The sequence below is a fragment of the Bidens hawaiensis genome, unplaced genomic scaffold (genome assembly GCF_021521415.1).
Source record: "Bidens hawaiensis isolate Kalapana, Puna unplaced genomic scaffold, B.hawaiensis_p1.1 tig00022316_1, whole genome shotgun sequence".
Lineage (NCBI taxonomy): Eukaryota > Viridiplantae > Streptophyta > Magnoliopsida > Asterales > Asteraceae > Bidens > Bidens hawaiensis.
Genome location: NW_027493470.1, coordinates 305,980 through 328,883, shown reverse-complemented (window position 1 = coordinate 328,883; position 22,904 = coordinate 305,980). Strand labels below are relative to the sequence as shown.

Below are 22,904 nucleotides of genomic sequence, written 5' to 3'. Positions count from 1 at the left end.
CGTGAGGCGACTTACGGGCCATAAGAATAATAACAGCTTGCGCGCGAGGCGTCTTATGAGCTGTGTGAATAATAAAGCCAGCGCGTGAGGCGACTTACGGGCTGTAAGAATAATAACAGCTTGCGCGCGAGGCGTCTTATGAGCTGTGTGAATAATAAAGCCAGCGCGTGAGGCGACTTACGGGCTGTAAGAATAATAACAGCTTGCGCGCGAGGCGTCTTATGAGCTGTGTGAATAATAAAGCCAGCGCGTGAGGCGACTTACGGGCTGTAAGAATAATAACAGCTTGCGCGCGAGGCGTCTTATGAGCTGTGTGAATAATAAAGCCACCGCGTGAGGCGACTTACGGGCTGTAAGAATAATAACAGCTTGCGCGCGAGGCGTCTTATGAGCTGTGTGAATAATAAAGCCAGCGCGTGAGGCGACTTACGGGCTGTAAGAATAATAACAGCTTGCGCGCGAGGCGTCTTATGAGCTGTGTGAATAATAAAGCCAGCGCGTGAGGCGACTTACGGGCTGTAAGAATAATAACAGCTTGCGCGCGAGGCGTCTTATGAGCTGTGTGAATAATAAAGCCAGCGCGTGAGGCGACTTACGGGCTACTTTATGTCACGCGCCACGTGCAGATGTTGCATGCACGTGCGCGTAGAGGTGGTTTTGTGTTATGCGCCACGCGCAGATGTTGCGTGCGCGTGCGTGTAGTCTGTGACATGTGCGAGCATGTGATGCGTAAGCATGTGATGCGTAAGCATGTGATGCGTAAGCATGTGATGCGTAAGCATGTGTAATATGCGTGAGCATATGTGATGCATGAACATATGGTATGAGGATTCCCAACCCCTAAGTTTGGCGTGTAGCCATATGGGATCTTATGAGGATTCCCAACCTTGCAGTTTGGCGCGTAGCCATATGGGATATTAGGGGGATTCCCAACCTTGAAGTTTGGCGCGTAGCCATATGGGATATTAGGAGGATTCCCAACCTTGGCGTGTAGCCATATGGGATATTAGGAGGATTCCCAACCTTGGCGCGTAGCCATATGGGATATTAGGAGGATTCCCAACCTTGGCGCGTAGCCATATGGGATATTAGGAGGATTCCCAACCTTGAAGTTTGACGCGTAGCCATATGGGATATTAGGAGGATTCCCAACCTTGGCGCGTAGCCATATGGGATATTAGGAGGATTCCCAACCTTGAAGTTTGGCGCGTAGCCATATGGGATATTAGGAGGATTCCCAACCTTGGCGCGTAGCCATATGGGATATTAGGAGGATTCCCAACCTTGAAGTTTGGCGCGTAGCCATATGGGATATTAGGAGGATTCCCAACCTTGGCGCGTAGCCATATGGGATATTAGGAGGATTCCCAACCTTGGCGCGTAGCCATTTGGGATATTAGGAGGATTCCCAACCTTGAAGTTTGGCGCGTAGCCATATGGGATATTAGGAGGATTCCCAACCTTGGCGCGTAGCCATATGGGATATTAGGAGGATTCCCAACCTTGAAGTTTGGCGCGTAGCCTGATGCGCGCATGCACGGCGATAGAGTGGTGACTCGCGAGTGCGTGTGCATGGCGGAGGTCTCTTGCGCAAAACCCAGATGGTGGTTTCCGCGGCTGCACATGCACGGCTGCGGAGTGAGAACCCCCGGGCGTGCGTACATGGCGGCGGAAGTCTAGTAATCTTCTGGATCTGCAATTTAAGAGTCAGATCTGCAACTTTAGACCTAAAATCCAGGTCTGTAATCTAGACCTAGATCTGTAAATCAGATCTGGACAGATCTGAAGATTCGGAGCAGATTTAAAACCATCACAGATTCGGAGATCCTGAATCACAGATTCACAGATTCGGAGATCTGATCATTCTAATCACGGATTTTCCTTCTTGCCCAGATCTGGAAGCCTCTTTTTAGATCTATGGATCTCTTTGAGCTTTAAATAGAACAAGCTTTGAAGCCTTTTTCTGTAAACTTCCAGATCTGCGTTTTTCTTGGGAGAGATCTGACAGCCGAGATGAAGATCGAAGGGCAGTTCGTTGCCGTCCCACGGATGGCGCCAATGTCGAAACACGAAACGAATCTTACCTGATCCATGACGATGTTTCCACGGATTTTCGAGATGAACGAACCACGTCTTGATCTTCTTCTTCTACGGCGGCCGCGCCGGCGACCTGCAATGTCGAGACCTGCAATGGTTTCGGGGGTGTGGAGGCGACTGCTAAGATATCCTGAGGATTTCTTGTTCACAGACACAAAAAGTGGTGGTGGCTCTTACTGAGCATGACCCATGATAAGGAGGTGGAGACCTCCTTATATAGAGTCTCATGGCCACCATCATGGTACCCTAATGGGCCTAGCCCAGTTAGGGTTACCTCCACAAAACCCCCTCGGCCCAATAACATCGTATTAGTCCATGTAATGAAATAAGCCAAAGATAATAGATTTAGGGTCGTAGAACCGGGTTTTAGTACCATACCCCTACACTATGTGTTACATGCAAATGTTATATATGCTTCATGCCATTCCTAAAGCTGTTTGTTGTTTGAACTCAAAAGAGATTATTGGTAAAATCTTGTAAAGCGGGTATTATTGGAATAATGCTAAAATGATAAAAATCTAAGGGTGGGTTTCTGTAGTCCAAATTTATTTATTTTTTTAACATTTTGTGGTTTTTAAAGACACATAAGTATTAATATATTAGAATTAGTATTTTTAAAATCTAAACGGGTTACAATAGCTGGTCATTAGGCATGGGTCTATGTTGTGATGCGGGTTTGATGAATTTATCATTGGTTCTATTAATAATGCTTAGTAGGGTTGGGACTTGGGTTACGTTAGGCATTGGATACTGGTTTGAGTTGGGTCTAATGTTTAATCAGGTTTGGTTAGTTCAGGTTGCTGTGTTGAGTTGGATATGTAATCTGGTAAGGTTTAGTTGATTTTACTTGGGTTTGGTTAGTTCAGCTAATTTGGTAAGATTCAAAACATAAGAATAAAGAAATATTAAATGCAACATGCATAAACAAATTGGTTCAGATAATGGCCATTCGATACGGGTCAGAATTGTGTGTAATGTTAATTCTAGTGTAGTTATTTCAGGTTTCCAAGTTAGTATAGCCTATCGGTTCAGTTTAAAACTATAAACCGGTTTGGTTTGAAACCCGTTCGGTTTGGTCAACAAAAGTCAAAACCGGTTTATGATCGCTTTCGGTTCAGGTTAAAACTGGTTTCTTGACAAGTTACGATCGGTTTGGGTTCGGGTTTTGACCAGTTTTCGGCCGGTTTCGGTTTAGTTAACCGGTTTTGATGGAAAAAAAATACAAACCGGTTCTGAACTTACGGTTTCAATGGGTTCCAAACCGGTTTCTACAAAACCGGTCCGGTTTCGGTTCGGTTAACCAATTTATTTACCCACCTCTAAGGATAGGTAATCTGGTGGTGCAAATTCTGATTGACTAATTACAAAATGAAACTCTAATGAAACACAAGGTAATATTGCACTGTATATACGGTAGAAATTAATTATAATCCCTAATTAACAAAATATATACTGGATTTGGAAAAAAGAATAAAGTACCAGATAATGGAAGTCCTGAAAATTGAAGTGATCGCTGATGAGAATTAGTTAGCTGCCGATGAAATGAAATTTGATAGACTGTATACATATATGAAATCAAAATCGAATATAAGAACCTAAATACACGAAACATCGTTCGCAATACTAAAATCAAATTAATAGTGTAATTTCATACCACATAGTGATTTTGATTTTTTTCCAGATTGTGAATATGCGAATGGGAGGCTTTAAAATTGAAATTTTTTTGTTGAAATAGAAATACGTATGAAGATGTAGGCTCCGTGACATGAAGGAATTGGAAGAAGGTTTATGAAGTGGCTGCTCACTTAAAATTAAATTGTTTAAACAAAAAAAAATATTTTTTAACTTAAGGTCTAAAATTTTTTTCATCTTTGACCCAAAAAAAATTCATTTTTTCGGAGCCGGCCCTGTATATACATGCATATATATTTTATACTTGTCGAAAGAATATGCCATAATTTGTCCATTATCAATTGAAAGGTGTCATCGTTACGAAGAAAACGTGTATACGAGAAGTAACTTCAGCTGTATTGCATCAAAAGTGAGAAAAAAAATCAATGTATAGAAAATAATATGCATCCATCCATGTATTTCTCATATAATATTGTTTAACCAAGAAAAAAAAACATTATGTTACATGCTTGAAGACAAAAATATGAAATATGAAATTAGCATATGTATTATTAATCTTACAACTAGGTACGGGTTGCATACTCCGACATTAATAAATATCAACACATGGCTGACAATATGTCCTAAAACTCGTTAGGTCACTATGTGAAACCATCTACTATTTCTAGTATTTTATGTAAATAAAAACAATTTCATCACATTGGTGCATTCAAAATTACATATAATATTATACACTAAAAGTTATAAAAATTAAAAGAATATTGTATAACTTTTAAGAAATAAAAGAATCGCATCAATGGTGTGTCTAGTAATTCTATAGGTATAAATAAATAGTATCTCAAAAACTAAAAATATCGTATATATATCATAATAGTTATGGTCATGTCCCTCAAGTTTTCGGACACGCAGTCAATGAATTGAAAATGTTTTTGAACTTAATTAATTACGTTCTAATGTTCTATATACATTTGACCTAAAAATTAAAATAAAAAAACATCATAAATTATAAATAAAGTTGAAATATTTTCCGAAATTTTGTGAAATAATACTATTTTTATGATGACCTTAATATTAACTAATAACTAATTAGAGTTTTATTAAGTTTTATGACGATATTCATACCTAAGCACGTCTAATATATAATCAGTTTTAAATATATAGAACCATAAGGATCGCCTAATTCTACATAATGTTTTCAGATATTGCAATAGAGAGATCAACACAAAATGAAACACGAAACATCAAATACCAAAACGAACCATCAGGAAACCAAGTCCTAAACTACTCGAAACACGAAAGAGATGCACAACACCATTCCATATCCAACGTATCGCTTCTAAATTGTGTCGATCTCTATGGCTTATCCACTTAAATACCCTACTTTTAATCTCTTCAACAACTTTCAACTCGAATCGCATTTCTTTGTTGAAGGCTTGAAGCACCTTGCATCTCTAGTTTTCTAAATGAACCACGAAGTATAAAAACATATATATATTTACCAAGTCTTAATAAATTTCACCTGGTTCCAGATGTTCAAGACAAAAGACCACTGAAAAGTTAGTTGTACCAAAAGATATATTTTAAAAACATAGTTAGGGTCAAAAAATTATTTTTAAACGTTACTTATATCATCATCCACGTTTTAGTCACACATATCCGGTAGTATTAAACTTAATTTATTTTCTGGTAGTTCACACGTAATAACTTTAAACAAATAACAGTGGAAAGTCATAAGTCTTCGGTCTTCCTTCCATGCATGTCATATTCAAATTGACTTAAAATTACTATAAAAATAAAATTCTGACTTTATGTTACCATTACAAATTTATATTTGAAGTTAGATGTATTCTAAGTTCTAACTTTATATAACTTACAATTTTAGCATGCAATGAGCAGTGACTAGATCAATATATATGTGTTAAATCAGCGGAAACAACTTGCGACCCCATTTATAGAAGTTTTTTAGATTGAAAAAAGTCCCGTCGCGTCACCGTCATGTGGGACGAAGGGCTTTTCCATTTAGGTGTGTAATGGTTCCACTCCATTTTAAAAAATAGTTTTGGTTGTTGAATTTAAATAATATTTTTAAAGTTTATAAAAGTTAGTTGCATTTTTTGGCATATGTTATAGCACTTAAACATTAAATATTTTATCGAATATCATGCGCTTATCATACACACATCTCATGATTTTGTGCAATACTTGTTCAGTTGAACGAAATCAACTTTAGATGGTTTTATTGGTTTTTTAGGTGCCGAATGGGTCGGAGATAAACATTCAAGGATATATACATGTTCATATTTGAGATTAATGGCCAAATTAATGGTTAATCAAGTGCTTTAAGTGAAAATAAACGTTAAGTTAGAGTTAATGGGTAGAGGTGCACAAACCGGATTTTTCAAATACCCAGGTTCGGGTATAGAACCAGGTTCGGGTATGACCGGGTATTGGAAAATCGAGTATTGACAATACCTGGATCGGGTCCGGGTCCGGGTATTGTCTCTAAAAACCATACATATGTATCGGGTTTGGGTAGGGTATAGAACCGGGTATATATTCTAAAACCGGGTATTTGAATACCCAATTTCCGGGCATTGAAAAATCCCTGTTTTCGGGTTTTTCGGGCTTTTTTTCGAGTACAGATTGGATTTTTAAGGAGTTGCACTTTTTAGGGTCATTTTTCGAATAATTTTCAGTTATTTTTCGGGTATTTGAAAAACTCGGTTTCGGGTATTGGAAAAACCCGATTCCGGGTATGGAACCGATTCCGGTTTTCGGGTATTACCGGGTACAAATCGGGCGTGGTTCGGGTACGGGTTTTGGCACTGAAATGCATACCCTGTCAATACTCTATGGGTAGGGTCGGGTACGGTTATTAAAAACCTGGGTATAAAAAATCCGGTTTTAGATTTTTTCAGGTCCGATTCTGGGTTCGGGTTTTTTTTTGCACCTCTATTAATGAGTCATCAGGTTAATCAACCACATGGGCTTCATTAAATCAAGATTTTGTTCTGAGCTAGAATTAAAATGTAATATAGCCCATAAATAAATATATGGTTTTTAATAGTTAGGCTGAACAAATGAGAACAGGCCCATAAGAAAGAAAGCTAGCCGAATATCATGTGGATATCCAAACGGCATGGCATATAGTAGTATAGTACTAACAGAAAACATTTAACTAAATGATCATCGCACCATAGTTGTTAATGATCATAAGTCTAAATCAAATTTCGGTGAGCACGCTTGTTTTGTGCCCACAACTTGCCCCCAAAACGCCACCATGTTTCGGTGCATGCGCATAGCGTATTTGTCCTACATAGGCTTGCGCTCGTACATGTAACCTAAAGTGAGACAAAATATATACGTGCACGACCATGTCGGGCAAACATGTTTTAGTTAACTAATCCTTACACAACCCATATTTTTATTCGTACCAACCTATAACCATATAAATTATACAACCCTATTAACTTTTGTGTAACCAATTTATTCAAAAACAAACCACTAACGGTTTAAACTTATACTTTCTTAATCCTAATAGTAATTCAAACACTTATTTTATCCTTTTCCTTTACAATGATAACACATGCACGTACACCATTTTATGTCCAAAAGCCGACCATAAGCCGGCACTAAAACAATTAAACAACCTATGAACCGGTCAACTCTTCATCTAAACATATATCATATATCATATATATAACTTCTTGTTCCAAAGACTCATTACTATGTTTTAAACAAACAAACCTCAAAATGATCATTGTTTACATCTTCATGGTTTCCTTAACATTCACTTCAATCCCAACAATATTTTCTCAATCTACAACATGCAATGGTATCTCAATATCCTACACATACAACTCGGGCTTCCGAATCCCACCAACGGCCACCAACGCGGCCGATCAAGCCTACAACTTCCAATCTACTCTCATTCTCACTAACAACGCTGCCGAGCGGCTCAACTCATGGCGAGTATTTGTCGGTTTCCAACACCGAGACGTCTTGGTCTCGGCTTCTAATGCCATACTTGCTAATGGGACATCTTTTCCTGCCAATGTCAATGGTGGGGCTGTCTTTGTTGGGTTTCCGGTTACTGATCTTAAGACCGCGGTTGAGACTGCCGGTGATTTTAATCAAATGCAGGCTCGGGTTCAGTTGATGGGGACCGAGTTTGGTGTCACGCCACCTAATGCTTCGTTGCCGGCGAATATGTATCTTGTTAATGATGGGTTCTTGTGTTCGGATCTAACTACTCCAGGTATGTACCAGTTTTGTAAAGTATAGATCTTATATGGCTCATATGACTTTTGAACCTGACCTGTGTGTTTTTTACATACCACAGACTTGTCTTATATGTCACATCGTATGAGGCGTATAAAGCAATATTTTTTTTTATCATATGACTCATATGATCATTTTTGGCACAATACACCACTAACACATAAGCTGGTTTTAGTATATTTATATGAGTTTGCATAACTCTAATGCGGGCCCACATGTATGTTTTCGTCGTACCAAATGGTCTTTAAAACAACCCTACTTTTTTTACATTTCCATAAAGTTCCTCTAAAACTCGTTGGTGAAAACAAGTTTTGAATCAAATCCGTCTCTGTCGATGAGTTTTGTTTAAGTTAATCAAAACCAACCACTTATTCCAAATTTATCTTCGCCGACAAGTTTTGGACGAAATCTGTCTGACAACTTTTGAACCAAATTCAAATTCCAATAAAACTTTTCAAGTTTCATTTTAATATTATATTAGAATAATTAGTTTTATTTATATTTTGTGTTTCTTTTATAACTTTTGAAATATAAAGTTTCATAAAATTTTGAATATACCGTTAAGACGTACTTATTTTTATCTACGTGCCGATATAACACAAATTTTATTCAAAACCAAGTTGGGTCAAGTTTTTATTGAACGATGCGACATAAAGTTGACCTAACTTGATTTTGAGTAAAATATATATCGACACGTAGATAAAAATATGCTTGTTTCAACGGTATATTCGAATTTTGTTTAAAATCTTATATTTCAAAAGTTATAAAAGAAAACCTAAATATGATTAATAGTTATAATAATTAAATAATAAAAAAAGAAGAATACTAAGTTTGGTTCAAAAGTTGTCGTAAAAGACAAATTTCGTTCAAAACTCATCGGCGAAGACAGATTTAAAACGAGGGAATGGTTTTGATTAGCTCAAACAAAACTCGTCGGGTAAGACGGATATGGTTTAAAATTTGTCTCCGCCAAAAAGTTTCGAAGAGACTTTAAGGAATCTTGAAAAAAAGTAGGGCTATTTTACGTGTCTTTCTCTTAAATTGGGTCATTTTAAGAATTTTTCCTTTCCTAACATTTTAGTGCTTTGCAACATGAATTTATTATTGATGATTATAAACACAGTTTTATTAGATGTATATTCTAACTTGCAAGACGAATTTCATGCAGCAAACAACGAGACACATGTCTGTTGCGAAAAGGACCCGAACGCGACACCTAAAGACGTAGAAGAAGAAATATTTGAGGCTCGACAAGAGGGCGATGTCGTTATTATGTACGATGTAGTAAGTTCACAAGAAACCGAATACATGGCACAAGTCACGGTTTCAAATCACAATCCCCTTAGCCGCCTCGATTATTGGCAGTTAAGTTGGGATTGGATGCGAGATGAATTCATTTACTCCATGAAGGGAGCTTACCCATCGGTTGTCGACACAAACGCATGCATATTTGGCCGACAAGGCGAGTTTTATAAAGAACTTGATTTTTCAAAGGCTTTGAATTGCGAGCGAAGGCCGACTATTGTTGACCTTCCGCTAGACAAGACAAATGACACACAATTGGGACTGGTCCCGTTATGTTGTAGGAATGGGACCCTGTTACCACCATCGATGGACCCTAGCAAGTCCGTCTCGGCTTTCACAATGCAAGTTTTCAAGATGCCACCGGACCTAAACCGCACGCAACTCATCCCACCTCAAAATTGGAGAATCAATGGGACTATGAACCCTAGTTACCAATGTGGGCCACCCTTACGGGTTACCCCGACCAGGTTACCGAATCCAAGTGGGCTTACCACCGACTCAACCGCAGTTGCTAGTTGGCAAGTGGTTTGCAATATGACACAAACAACACCAAACACACCAAAATGTTGTGTCTCATTTTCAACATTTTTTAACAAGTCTGTGGTACCTTGTAGTACATGTGCATGCGGGTGCAGTAGTACTGCAAGTACTTGCAGTACGACTGCACCTGCACTTCTTCTGCCTTCGAAGGCACTTTTGGTGCCATTCGAAGACAGGACTTCCATGGCAGTTAGTTTTGCAAAGGACAATGATTGGGCTTTGCCCAATCCATTGCCCTGTGCAGATAACTGCGGTGTTAGCATCAACTGGCACTTGCTATCGGATTTCAAAGGTGGATGGACCGCTAGAATGACCATTTTCAATTGGGGCGAAACTAATTTTGCTGATTGGTTTGCGGCAGTGGAGTTAGACAAAGCGATGCCAGGGTTCGAGGATGTGTTCTCGTTTAATGGTAGTCGCCTCACGGGTTCTAATAACACAATTTTTCTACAAGGTCTCCCAGGATTAAACTATCTCGTAGCCGAAACAAATGGGCGTAACCCGAAAAAGGATCCACGTGTCCCGGGTTCACAACAATCGGTTATTTCTTTTACTAAGAAAAACATAGACGGGCTCAATGTGGCCCGAGGCGATGGGTTTCCGAGCAAGGTCTACTTTAACGGGTTAGAGTGCTCGCTTCCTTCGACTCTTCCTATCACAAGTCATGGTCCTGAAACAACCGTTGCAGTTGGTTTAAGTCTTTTTACACTTGTATTATTATTGTTTCTACATAATTTGATCTAATACATTTTTATTTCTTCCATCACACTTCATAAAATAACTTTAACATACATTATTGAAAAGGTACATTTTATTAAATATTATACACATAAGTTCTTCTTAGAAAGCCTAGAGTATTTGTACATCTCGATAAAATCTCGAATTCGAAAGGCATAGATCGCGACAACTTTACACCAACGAGAGATACTATGCCATACATCTCGGGGAAGATTACACGATACGTACCGACAAGTAGGGCTGTGAATTTCTAACACATGCGAACCTAGCACGATGTTCGTGGATTTAGGTTTAGCGTAAACATGTCTAGGCCAGTTTGGGATGAACTGTTGAGCTCGCTTTTCTAAACGAGTTGTGTTCTTGTCAACACGGTGGGTTTGTGAGTTGAATGTTTGGTTCATTTATTTTTTAAGTGAAATGAGATTTTATAAAGAAATGAAACTATTTAATAAAATTTGTCTTTTTTGGTTGTAAGATTATAATTTAAAGTATTAATATGGAAATAAAAAAATAATTACTTTGAATTAAATGGGCATTGTTGGTGTCAACCGGCAATACATGTGTCGTATTCGGGTTTACATGACCAGTTTCAAATACCTCAAATACCCTAGTGAGAGGTTGGGTAACAAAACAAACGAGTTCAGGTTGAAATAAGCGTTTTTAGTTCTGGTCAAAATGTATGTATTACACTATTATGTATGATTGAATAAAAACAAGTTAACAGATTTAAATACTGAAAAGTGAAAATAAGCGTACTTTTAACCCCCATTTAACCCGTTTGCTAATTGCTATCACATATAACAAAAATAGACTCATAAAAAGTTCATACTTCGGTATCCAAGTTGTTTTATAACATCCTCGAGTTTTTTATGAAGTTCGTGAGTCCAAACCAACCGATGCTTAAAACGGCTAACCTTACGTTGCTTGCCCTCAATCGTAACACCATTTGAGCTTCCACGATACACTTTTTACCTTATGTTTGGAACACGACATTTTGTTGCGAGCAACATGTTGCGATAAACGCTTTACACCATCCCTTTGTTGCATACTCCATAATGACTTTGGTTTTGTTTTCTGCTGACACGACTGATAATCGAATCGATTGATATAAGAAACACTAAAAAGTCTAAAACCATTGTTTTCACGGACCATATTTCCATTTTTTAAATATTTTTTTTCCATTCTAAATCTCCTTTTATGAGTCATTTATTACTTAATTCTTTTAAGTCTTACTATTTTGTTTAAAATTGTAAATTCACATAAAAAAAATTATTATCAACTTTTATTTTTTATTAAATACATATGTATAGTTTTAATTTATTTATTATTTACGACGCCATCGGATTTTCAATCCTACCTTCTAAAAACAATGATCGAAACTATGAATATTGGTCCGGTCATATCTGGTGAGAAATTGACTTATGTTATGAACATATCGAACTTGAACATGTCACCTTTCTGGAGGACCATCAAACCTTCAGTTGGTTGCGTGCATAGGGTAACCGCATAAATCAAGAACAAATACAAATTAATAGTTGTAATGGGTGAGAATGTTAGGACAATAATAAGAAGGAACCTTGATAATGCCAATGTTGAAGCATGTTTGTAAGACAAACAAGAGTAGTGATGTCATTACTAACTATGAGAGCTTTGAAAATACGATGAGTGAAAGAAACTTCACGTGGACTCAAAATGTATAAACAAATTTCATAAACGATGGGGGCTTCGAGTGCTTATATGAGTCTTCTTCGTCAATTTGTGACATATCATATCATATATGATACCTTTTAATATGTAGTCCACCTGAAAAGGAAAATGAACAAAGACTTTTTATAACTACACAAATGTTAAAAAAGAACAACAAAATACTCTTATCTGTGTGGCTCATATGACTTATCATTATCATTTCATAGATTCAACTCAATTACTCTCATTTCAAGTCCAGTTAACTTACAATCATGTTTATATAGTAATTTTCTGATGTAGCGGTAAAATGATAACGAAGATCAAATCACGTTGATTCTACGAATTCCCGTGATGAACTTCAAGTAACCCCAAATCCCACCCAAAGGTCTAGGGAAAATGAAGAGAAAAATCAAATTTATTAATAATCAAGTCTCCTTCTTCAGATTACATCAACATAATATAAATAGAGTTTCAAATACGAAATTGGCCTAAAATGGGTCATGGGCCAAACACAAACCCAAAAACAAAAACATAAAAACTGACAAAAAAAACATAAAATGGCCCATAACTTTATTTAGGAGTCGTTTTTGGGCTTCAGACAGGAGCCACGGCGGTTTGCCACAATGTGCTCCTCGTCTCAAGCTTCGATTTGACTGGTAATGGCCTGAAACGGAGCTTCGTGGGCTAAGTTATGCCCGTTTTCGTGGGCCACCCTTTGTTGCGCGATCTTGGGCCTTCAGAAACATAATAGCCCGGTCTTCAATACTTGGGCCCACATCATTTTCAAAGACAGATCAACTCCTAAAAGGAAACAAAAGTTTACCTCTAGTGCCTTCACGAAGGGCTTTAGCAACACGAATAGGGGTCTTTCCGAGACCTTGTTTGTTGACGTCTTCACTCAAGACTCTCAAAACCTTGAAACAAATAGATCACCACTACATTAGCAAACAATAATCCAAACTAATAGAAATCCTTTTTATTTTCCTTATTTATTTTGTTATGTACAGATATTATTTTGAGTCAGGACAACCTACTTTCAACGCGAAACGGGCTACCTTTTAGGCTTTGATCCCATTTGTTTAAAAGATCTTGATCGAGATCGAGATCGAGAATAACTAAATATCAATTTGCCAGCTGTCAGTTAAGTCATAAATACCTGAAATACCCTTGCAACAACTGTTGAATACAATACTACTTCCACATAACCCAAAATCAAGCAAAAACCATGTCTAACCCGTTGTTAACCAAAAATAATCTGCCAAAATTTCCAAAAATAGCCTTATCACCAACTGAGGTGAACATGATCAGTTCACAACGTGTTAGCCCGTTAACAAAGACTCCAAATATCAGCCTACTTCCGTACCAGAACTTATTATAAATATTTCAAATCTTCCTTTCACTTTGATTATGACGGAGCAAGACAACAAACATCAATCATCAAACACAAATAGATGCCCAAATTTAGTTTAGATGCCAAAAAAATCAACAGATAAACTGGTCTCAGATGAGCTTATGGTCATCATCATCGACTCAAGCCACCAAACCCATAAACATCTAAAAATACTAACACTACTCATTTCAAACAAAGTACGGCTGCAACCGAGGTTGCCACGCCACAATCATTGCCGATTAAAAGAGAGAAGAAACCGAATCTTTCCACGATCAGAGAGTATGTGCGACACAACATGTAATAAACCTTGTTTTACGCATTAGAAGCTATATTTAATTCCAACCTTTAAATTAAGTCTATACATGATGGTACACTTTCATGAAGCTTAGCTTCTGTAGCAATGCATGCCGAATGCTTTCATGCCAGTTTTACTAAATCAAATTCTTTAATTAGTTTAGCATATGCTAACTACGAATCGGAGACGTCACTACGGCAAGAGACGAAAAACATAGATGGACTCAATGTGGCCCGATGTGACGGTTCCCAAACAAAATTATTTATACATAATTTGATCCAAAACATTATTATTATTTCACCCATCACATTCAATAATATATTGTAATATCACAAATTTAAAAGTTCTCAAAATTATGCCATCAAATGATAATCAATAACAAAACATTGTTCTTAAATAAAGTTCATAAAACAACAACCAACATAGCAAAACACAAACAACCTTAGTTACGCTCCATACCCGGTGGAATCCTTAGACGAGCACCATCATATCCATCCATTGAACTAAACGTACTGATCGGAACTACCTCGGAGCAAGAAGTCTCGTTGAGTTTTTCCATCTTCTTGAGTTTGTCCCTATATTTCTGAACCATAAATAACAATTGTTAAAACTATCCATTTGTATCAAAACACACATAAAAAATGGAGTGTGATTAGAACCTGGAGATGGCTTGCAACGTTTAATCGAGTGAGCCCGGGAACATTCATCAGCTCCATAATCTTTGTAGGGACCATGTCTATAGTAACACACAAATAAGTTCAAATATAGTGAGATTGCAAGTGAGACGGTGATGACCGACATGTAGGGGTGTGAATTTATAGCACACGCGAACCTAATACGAATTTCGTGGATTTAGGTTTGGTGTAAACGGGTTTGACTCATATATTTTTAATTTTATTTTTTAATAATGTATTTTATGTCATAAATTAAACTTGTTGGGTTTTTTATGCAAAAATTTAAGACTTAAAAAATGACATAAGTTCTTTAATTAAAATGTTATTATTGAATACACATTTGCATTTTTGTCTGTAAGATAATAATTTTGAAGTATAAATATGCGATACAAAAATTCGGGTTAAACGAGTTGTGTTTGTGTCAACCTGTGAATATCTATGTTATATTTGGGTTCACGTGACCAATTTTAACACCCTACTGAGAGGTTGGATAACAAAACAAACGAGTTCAGGTTGAAACAAGTCATTTTAGTGTTAGTCAAAATATGTGTATATATTAGGTTTGATTAAACAAAAATGAAAAACCGTTTTAACATATTTAATACTGAAAAGCAAAAACAGATGTAACCTGTTTGAGATAAAATGTAACAAAAATAGACTCATAAGAAGTTCATACCTTCACTTCCAAGTTCTTTCACAGCATCCACGAATTTTTTGTGAAGTTCTTGAGTCAATCGCAACCGATGCTTAAATCCTTGGACCTTATGTTGCTCGCCTTCATTCGGAACACCATTTGAGCTCCCACAATGCTCTTTTTCTACCATGGACTTACTTGAATTCGGCTCACTTTTTACTAGATTAGAACACAACATTTTTACGTGAGCAACATGTCTCTGTAACAAGTTTGCATCATCCACCTGGTTTGGTTTTAGCAAGCGAGCACGCGGACTCTTTGTTGCATGCTCCATCAACACTTTAGTGTCGCCTTATGCTGCTGACATGACTGATAACCAAACCGATGTAAGTAACATTGAAACCAATGTTTTCACAGACCATATTTCAATTTTTTAAATTGTTTTCATTTTTAAATCTCGTTTTATGATTCATTTATTACTCGATACTCTTTTATGTATTCAAGTCTTGATATTTTTATTAAAATTGTAAATTCACACCAAAAAATATTATGTTCATCTTTTGTTTTGTATTAATTATGTATGTACAATTTTAGTTTTTATATTATTTATGAAGTCATCTGGTTAAGTGGGATTCACCTAGGGTGTTACAGAACATGTAAGGCGACCGGTTCCATGTCCTGTTCTTATATATAAAAAAACATTGATTGAAACTATGAATATTTTTTAGCCTATATAAAAAAGTTAAACAACTTACCAACTACCGATAGATTGGTTTTGCGTTGAACGATCTCAATGAACTTGACTCCATCCATATCATCAGGTAAAAAATTGATCTCTGTTATCACCATATTGAATTTGATCTCACCATTTCGGATTATCTTTAAAGCTTCCGCCGGTTTCTTGCATAGTGTAACTGCATAAAACAAAAACACATTCAAATTAATAATCGTAATGCATGAAAATGTTTAGGGATAATAAAAGAACCTTGATAATGATGACGTTGAAGCATGTTCGATATCCGAACAAGCGTGTTCATGTCGTGATGTATCACCAAAATAGTGATAACAAAGGGAATGAAAGATAGTTCGGATGATGGATTCATGGCAACTGATCAAATGGTGGCTGAAGTTAGATTGACAGAACTATGAAATGGTCATCAACTTATATACTAAACAATGATATATTAGATATTAATTCAAAGAGATCACTTTTGTAATATATTGCATAAGATATACATGACCATATTATTTGTTATAAAATTCTTATAGGAAAATTATGGTTTATTTACTTTGCAAAAACTCATTTTTAAAAGAAATAATTTACTACTTTCATAATTTTTGTATTATTCTTGAATTTAAAATATATATATATATATATATATATATATATATATATATATATAAAATTAATCTGAACTGTGTTTTTTTAGTAGAGTCGTGATGAGAAACTATGAAGGACAAGATGGTGTGTGTCAAGATTCAGTTTATATTTTTGTTATTTTATTTATAAAAAGTATTAGTAAATACGTAAATGCTAATATATTTTTAACCTTGTTAAATTGGAAATATAAATGTAAAAACATGTATATAATCTTCACCTTAATGAAACAATTTATCAACAAATATATAAATTTTTAATAAATAAACAAATGTTTATTATTTTTCAAAAGCTTTATAATATTAAAACGCGTCAATAGCCTAGTTTATAATATCGAAACAAACGAACTTAATAATTCATATTAAAAAGCAAATAATTTATTATACAAATAAGTGTCAGTTATAAAAAACAAATGTAACGTATGAGAGTAATGTGAAAAAAAATTGAAAAGATACACGTGAAAGATGATTGATAGGCTGGGAATTGAATTTATCAGTAAATGAACATGAAGTTTGTTTGGTTTTAAATACATTAAAAAACAAATAATTTATTATACCAATAAGTAAGTTATAAAAAAACAAATGTAACGTATAAGAGTAATGTGAAAAAAAAAATATGGAAAGATACACGTGAGCGATGATTGATAGGTTGGGAATTGAATTATTAGTAAATGAATAGGAAGTTTGTTTGACAAGTCTTGAAAGCTAAAATAGTCATTAAACCTTAACAGTAACACAAACTATTAAATTATAAGATTCGATTTTGGATATGTGTAGTGGGCGAGAAATGGAGGACGGAGAGGGCAATTTTGGCTTTGAACACCCCCCCCCCCCTACCGAAAAATGGGGCGATATGGGGGGGAGGAGTTTTAGTCGCTTGGTTTTGGTTTAATATTATTATATGTGTGATATATATATATATAGGGGATGGTTCAAGAGAGAAATGATATTACTGCAAGAAATACGAGAAATGAATATTAGCCTCTAGTTTTGTTTTAAGTTTTAAATGCTTAAAGCTAAATAAAGAAAGTATTAATAATTCTTTTTCTTCAATTAATATAACTATCTACTTAATTAATATAACTAATTAAATTATTATAATTGAAAAATATTAAGAACTCATTTATTTTTATAACTTACTTTTTGTGTCTTGAATTTTTATCTTACACAAGTATATTCATACATTAAAATTTCTTTCTATCCAAAACTAATTTCTTCCAACTCAATATATAAATATTCATCAACACACACTTACATTATAATGAATAATACCAAAAAATTATTTTACATGTGTTTGCATTAGATATCAACAAAAAACATAAAACTTACACAAAAAACGTATAATTTACACGTGTTCTAAGAATAAGACAACATATAACCTACACACGAAAAACTTATAACCTACATACGAAAATTTTATCTTACACAAATACAATTTATTCATACATTAATTTCTTTTTATTCAAAACCAATTTATTCAAACTCAACATATCAATATCCATTAACACGTAGTTAATTACATTGTGACGAATAATACAAAAACTATCTTACACATGTTTGCATTAAATGTCAATAAAAAATATACAACCTACATAAAAACATATAACTCACACTTGTTCTAAGAATAAGAAAACATATAATCTACATAGGAAAAACATATAACCTATGCATGTGTAGTTTATATAATTGTTGATGTCGAATTACATATGTAAGTTGTATGCTTTTTGTATGTTGTACGTTTTTATTGCTCAAAACAAGTGTAGGTTATATAACTTTGTGTATATTGTATATTTATTGTTTACATTTAATGAACACATTTGCATGAATTTTATAATAATTATTATTTATGACAATAGTTTTTATAGGCATACCAATTGAAAAAAAATATATATTATGTTTTGATATTTAGTGTTAAAAACACGTTGATATATGCTAATAAATTGAGTGGAAATTATTTTTTTAATATAAAAAATAGTATTATATGAATAAATTGTATTTATGTTGAATAAAATAGAGAATGTGTAAATAAAAAATAAAACTAAAGTAGTGTTTCTATCTTTTAAATTATTATAGTTAAATTAGTTAGATATATTAATTAGAGAGAGATTTATTATGGTTATATTAATTGTATTAATTGGAGAGAAAGAGAGCAAGTGTATTTGTTGCATTTACATCTTTTTTTTTATTTTAAATATTTAAAACCTAGAATAAAATTAGTGGCTCATGTTCATTTCTCGCACTAATATCATTTCTCTCTTGAACTTAAACATATATATATATATATATATATATATATATATATATATATATAAGACTACAATACCAGTACACCCGTAAAACAAAAACTCATCCTTTGTTGACGGAGCGCCACATGAATCAAGTCGCCCCATTTTGTAGCCCATCCACTATACATAGCCTAATATGTTGAAAAAAAATTATCTGGCCCGTTATTTTTCTTGAATTATATTAGGATTTGCATTGTGTTTTATTAATAATTATTTCATATTTTTCGTGAACTTTTATTTGGATTTGCATTATGTTTTAACCCCAACTATTTCACAAGAAACCGAATACATGGCACAAGAGGGCAATGTCGTTATTATGTACGATGTAGTCAGTTCACAAGAAACCGAATACATGGCACAAGTCACAATTTCAAATCACAATCCCCTTAGCCGCCTCGATTATTGGCTGTTAAGTTGGGATTGGATGCGCGATGAATTCATTTACTCCATGAACGGTTCTTACCCGTCGGTTGTTGACACAAACGAGTGCGTATTTGGCCGACAAGGCAAGTTTTATAAAGAACTTGATTTTTCGAAGGATTTGAATTGCGAACGAAGGTTGACTATTGTTGACCCTCCACTCGACAAGACAAATGACACATAGTTGGGCTTGGTCCCGTTCTGTTGTAGTAACGGGACCCTGTTACCACCATCGATAGACCCTAGAAAGTCCGTCTCGGCTTTCACAATGCAAGTTTTTAAGATGCAACCAGACCTAAACCGTACTCAACTCATCCGACCTCAAAATTAGAGAATCAATGGGACTATGAACCCTAGTTACTAATGTGGGCCACCCTTACGGGTTACTTACCGAATCCAAGCGGGCTTACCGCCAACTCAACCACAGTTTCTAGTTGGCAAGTCGTTTGCAATATAACAAGGACAACACCGGATACCCCAAAATGTTGTGTCTCGTTTTCAACATTTTTTAATAAGTCAGTGGTACCTTGTAGTGCATGTGCCTGCGGGTGCAGTAGTACTGCAAGTACTTGCAGTACAACTGCACCCGCACTTCTTCTGCCTTCGAACTCACTTTTGGTGCCATTCGAAAACAGGACTTCAATGGAAGTTAGTTTAGCAAAGGACAATGATTGGGCTTTGCCCGAGCCGTTGCCCTTGCACTTGCTATCGGATTTCAAAGGTGGATGGACTGCAAAAATGACCATTTTCAACTTGGGCGAAACTAGTTTTGCCGATTGGTTCGCGGCAGTAGAGTTAGACAAAGCGATGTCAGGGTTAGAGGATGTTTTCTCGTTTAATGGTAGTCACCTTACGGGTTCTAATAACACATTTTTTCTACATGGTCTCCCAGGCTTAAACTATCTTGTGGCCGAAACAAATGGGTGTAACCCAAAAAAGGATCCATGTGTCCCGGGTTCACAACAATCGGTTATTTCTTTTACTAAGAAAAACATAGACGGGCTCATTGTGGCCCGAGGCGATGGGTTTTCGAGCAAGGTCTACTTTAACAGGTTACAGTGCTCGCTTCCTTCGACTCTTCCCATCACTATAAGTCATGGTCCCCGAACAATCATTGCCATTGGTTCAAGTCTTTTTACACTTGTATTATCATTGTTTCTACATAATTTGATCTAATACATTTTTATTTCTTCCATCACACTTCATAAAATAACTTTAACAAACATTATTAAGAAGGAACAATTTATTAGATATTATACACATAAGTTCTGCTTAGAAAGCCTAGAGTATTTGTACATCTCGAGCAAATCTCGAATTCGAAAGGCATAAATCTTGGGAACTTTACACCAAACAAGAGATATGATGTCATTCATCTTGGGCAAGATTACATAATACGTTTGACCGACAGGTAGGGCTGTGAATTTATAACACATGAAAACCTAACACGAAATTTGTTGATTTAGTTTTAGAGCAAGAACACCTGGGTCAGTTTCGGGATGAACCATTAAGCACATTTTTTTAAACGGGTTGTGTTCGTGTCAACACGATGGGCTTATGAGTTGAATGTTTGGCCCATTTATGTTTTAAGTGTGTTTTATGTCATAATTTAAACTTGTTGGGCGTTTTATGCCAAATTTTACAACTTAAATGATAACGTGAAATGAGAATTTATAAAGAAGTGAAACTATTCAATAATATTTGTCTTTTTGGTTGTAAGATTATAATTTAAAGTATTAATATGAAAAATAAATAATAATTTTTTTTTGGGTTAAATGGGCTGTGTTGGTGTCAACCGGCAATACATGTGTCGTATTCGAGTTTACATGAGCTGGGTCAAATACCCTACGGAGAGGTTGGGTAACAAAACAAACGAGTTCAGTTTGAAACAAACATTTTTAGTTATGGTCAAAATGTATGCGTCAGACTATTAGGTATGATTGAATAAAAACAATTTAACAAATTTAAATACTGGAAAGTGAAAATATATGTACTTTTAACCCCATTTAACCCGTTTGCTATCACATATAACAAAAATAGACTCATAAAAAGTTCATACTTCGGTATCCAAGTTGTTTTACAACATCCACGAGTTTTTTATGATGTTCATGAGTCCAAACAAAGCGATTTTCTTTCCTAGAGTGACTCGAATTCAGTTCACTTTTTACCTTATGTTTGGAACACGACATTTTGTTGCGAGCAACATGTTGCAGTAAACGCTTTACTTCATCCACCTTGATTGGTTTTTGTAAGTGAGCACGTACGTCCTTTGTTGCATACTCCATGACTTTGGTTTTGCTTTCTGCTAACACGACTGATAATCGAATCGATTGATACAATAAACACTAAAACCATTGTTTTCACGGACCATATTTCCATTTTTTAATTCTTTTCTATTCTAAATCTCTCTTTTAGTTCATTTATTGGTCTTACTATTTTTATTAAAATTGAAAATTTACACAACAACAATTATTATGAAATGTTTTTTTTATTAAATACATATGTACAGTGTTAATTATTTATTATTTACGATGTCATCTGCTTTCGATTCTACCTTCTAAAAACAATGATCGAAACTATGAATATTTTTTAACATAATATATAAAGAATTAAAAGAAACTTCGCTTGGATGAGGTTACATGGAGATGATCGGCGATTGATTCATAAGAAAGAACAAAGAAGTTTATTTGATGATCGTCTTTAAAGTAATCATCAAACTTATATACTAAACAAGGATACATTAATGGCATAAGATTTACATGACTATATTATTTGTAAAACTTTTTTAGAAAATAAAAAGTTTATTTACTATGCAAAAACTCATTTCTATAAGAAATAATTTATTTAATTTACTTTCACAATTTTTGTATTATTCTTGATTGTTATTTATAAATTATGTAAAAATAATCTTAATGGTGTTATTTTTTTATATTAGAAAGGCACGAGATCGCGTCATGTTGTTGTTCGCATCCATGGTGATTATATCTAAAATTTGACAAATTCCGTTAATTGGAGTGGCCAGTACTTTAAAAAATATATAATCTTAATAACACAATATAAAAAACAAAGACTTTGTTATTCAAATAATTTGGTGAGAAAAAATAAATGTAAAAGATAATGAATGTGAACATAAAGATTTACGTTACAATTCACGTATGAGATGGAAATTTAATTTCAGAGAAATAGAACATGAAACTTTGTTTGACGAATCTTGAAATAACCGTCAAACTTAAAACATTAAAGACACACACACACATACACTCACACGGGAGTTTGAATCAAATACAAATTAAATTAACGTGCTAAACGTGAAAATCAAAACGGTGAAACTAGTTTTGTTGATTGATTTGCGACCCTGTAGTTAGTCAAAGCGGTGATAGGGTTTGAGAACCTGCACTCATTCAACGATAGTCGTCTTACAGTCCGGGTTTAAACTATCTCATGGCCGAAACAAACAAACGTAACCCGAAAAAGTATCCACACATTTCGGGTTCACAACAATCAGTTCTCTTTTACTAAGGAAAACATAAACGGGCTCAATGTGGCCTGAGGC

General features: G+C 35.1%; 2 protein-coding genes and 1 pseudogene across 2 annotated transcripts; 2 read left to right on the top strand and 1 right to left on the bottom strand.

The window, feature by feature from the left end:
• The first annotated feature begins 7,471 nt into the window (after window positions 1-7,471).
• LOC143565310 (COBRA-like protein 7) lies at window positions 7,472-10,749 on the top strand. Its single transcript, XM_077052311.1, has 2 exons — window positions 7,472-7,987; window positions 9,179-10,749. Exons 1-2 carry the CDS (start codon window positions 7,483-7,485, stop codon window positions 10,597-10,599), a joined length of 1,926 nt encoding a protein of 641 aa, XP_076908426.1. The 5' UTR covers window positions 7,472-7,482; the 3' UTR covers window positions 10,600-10,749.
• Window positions 10,750-14,406: 3,657 nt separating this feature from the next.
• LOC143565317 (two-component response regulator ARR10-like) lies at window positions 14,407-19,039 on the bottom strand. Its single transcript, XM_077052314.1, has 5 exons — window positions 18,973-19,039; window positions 16,028-16,186; window positions 15,315-15,491; window positions 14,624-14,700; window positions 14,407-14,547 (listed from the first exon to the last, which is right to left on the bottom strand). Exons 1-5 carry the CDS (start codon window positions 19,037-19,039, stop codon window positions 14,407-14,409), a joined length of 621 nt encoding a protein of 206 aa, XP_076908429.1.
• A 77-nt stretch (window positions 19,040-19,116) lies between these two features.
• LOC143565316 (COBRA-like protein 7 pseudogene) lies at window positions 19,117-20,530 on the top strand (annotated as a pseudogene).
• Window positions 20,531-22,904: the final 2,374 nt, after the last annotated feature.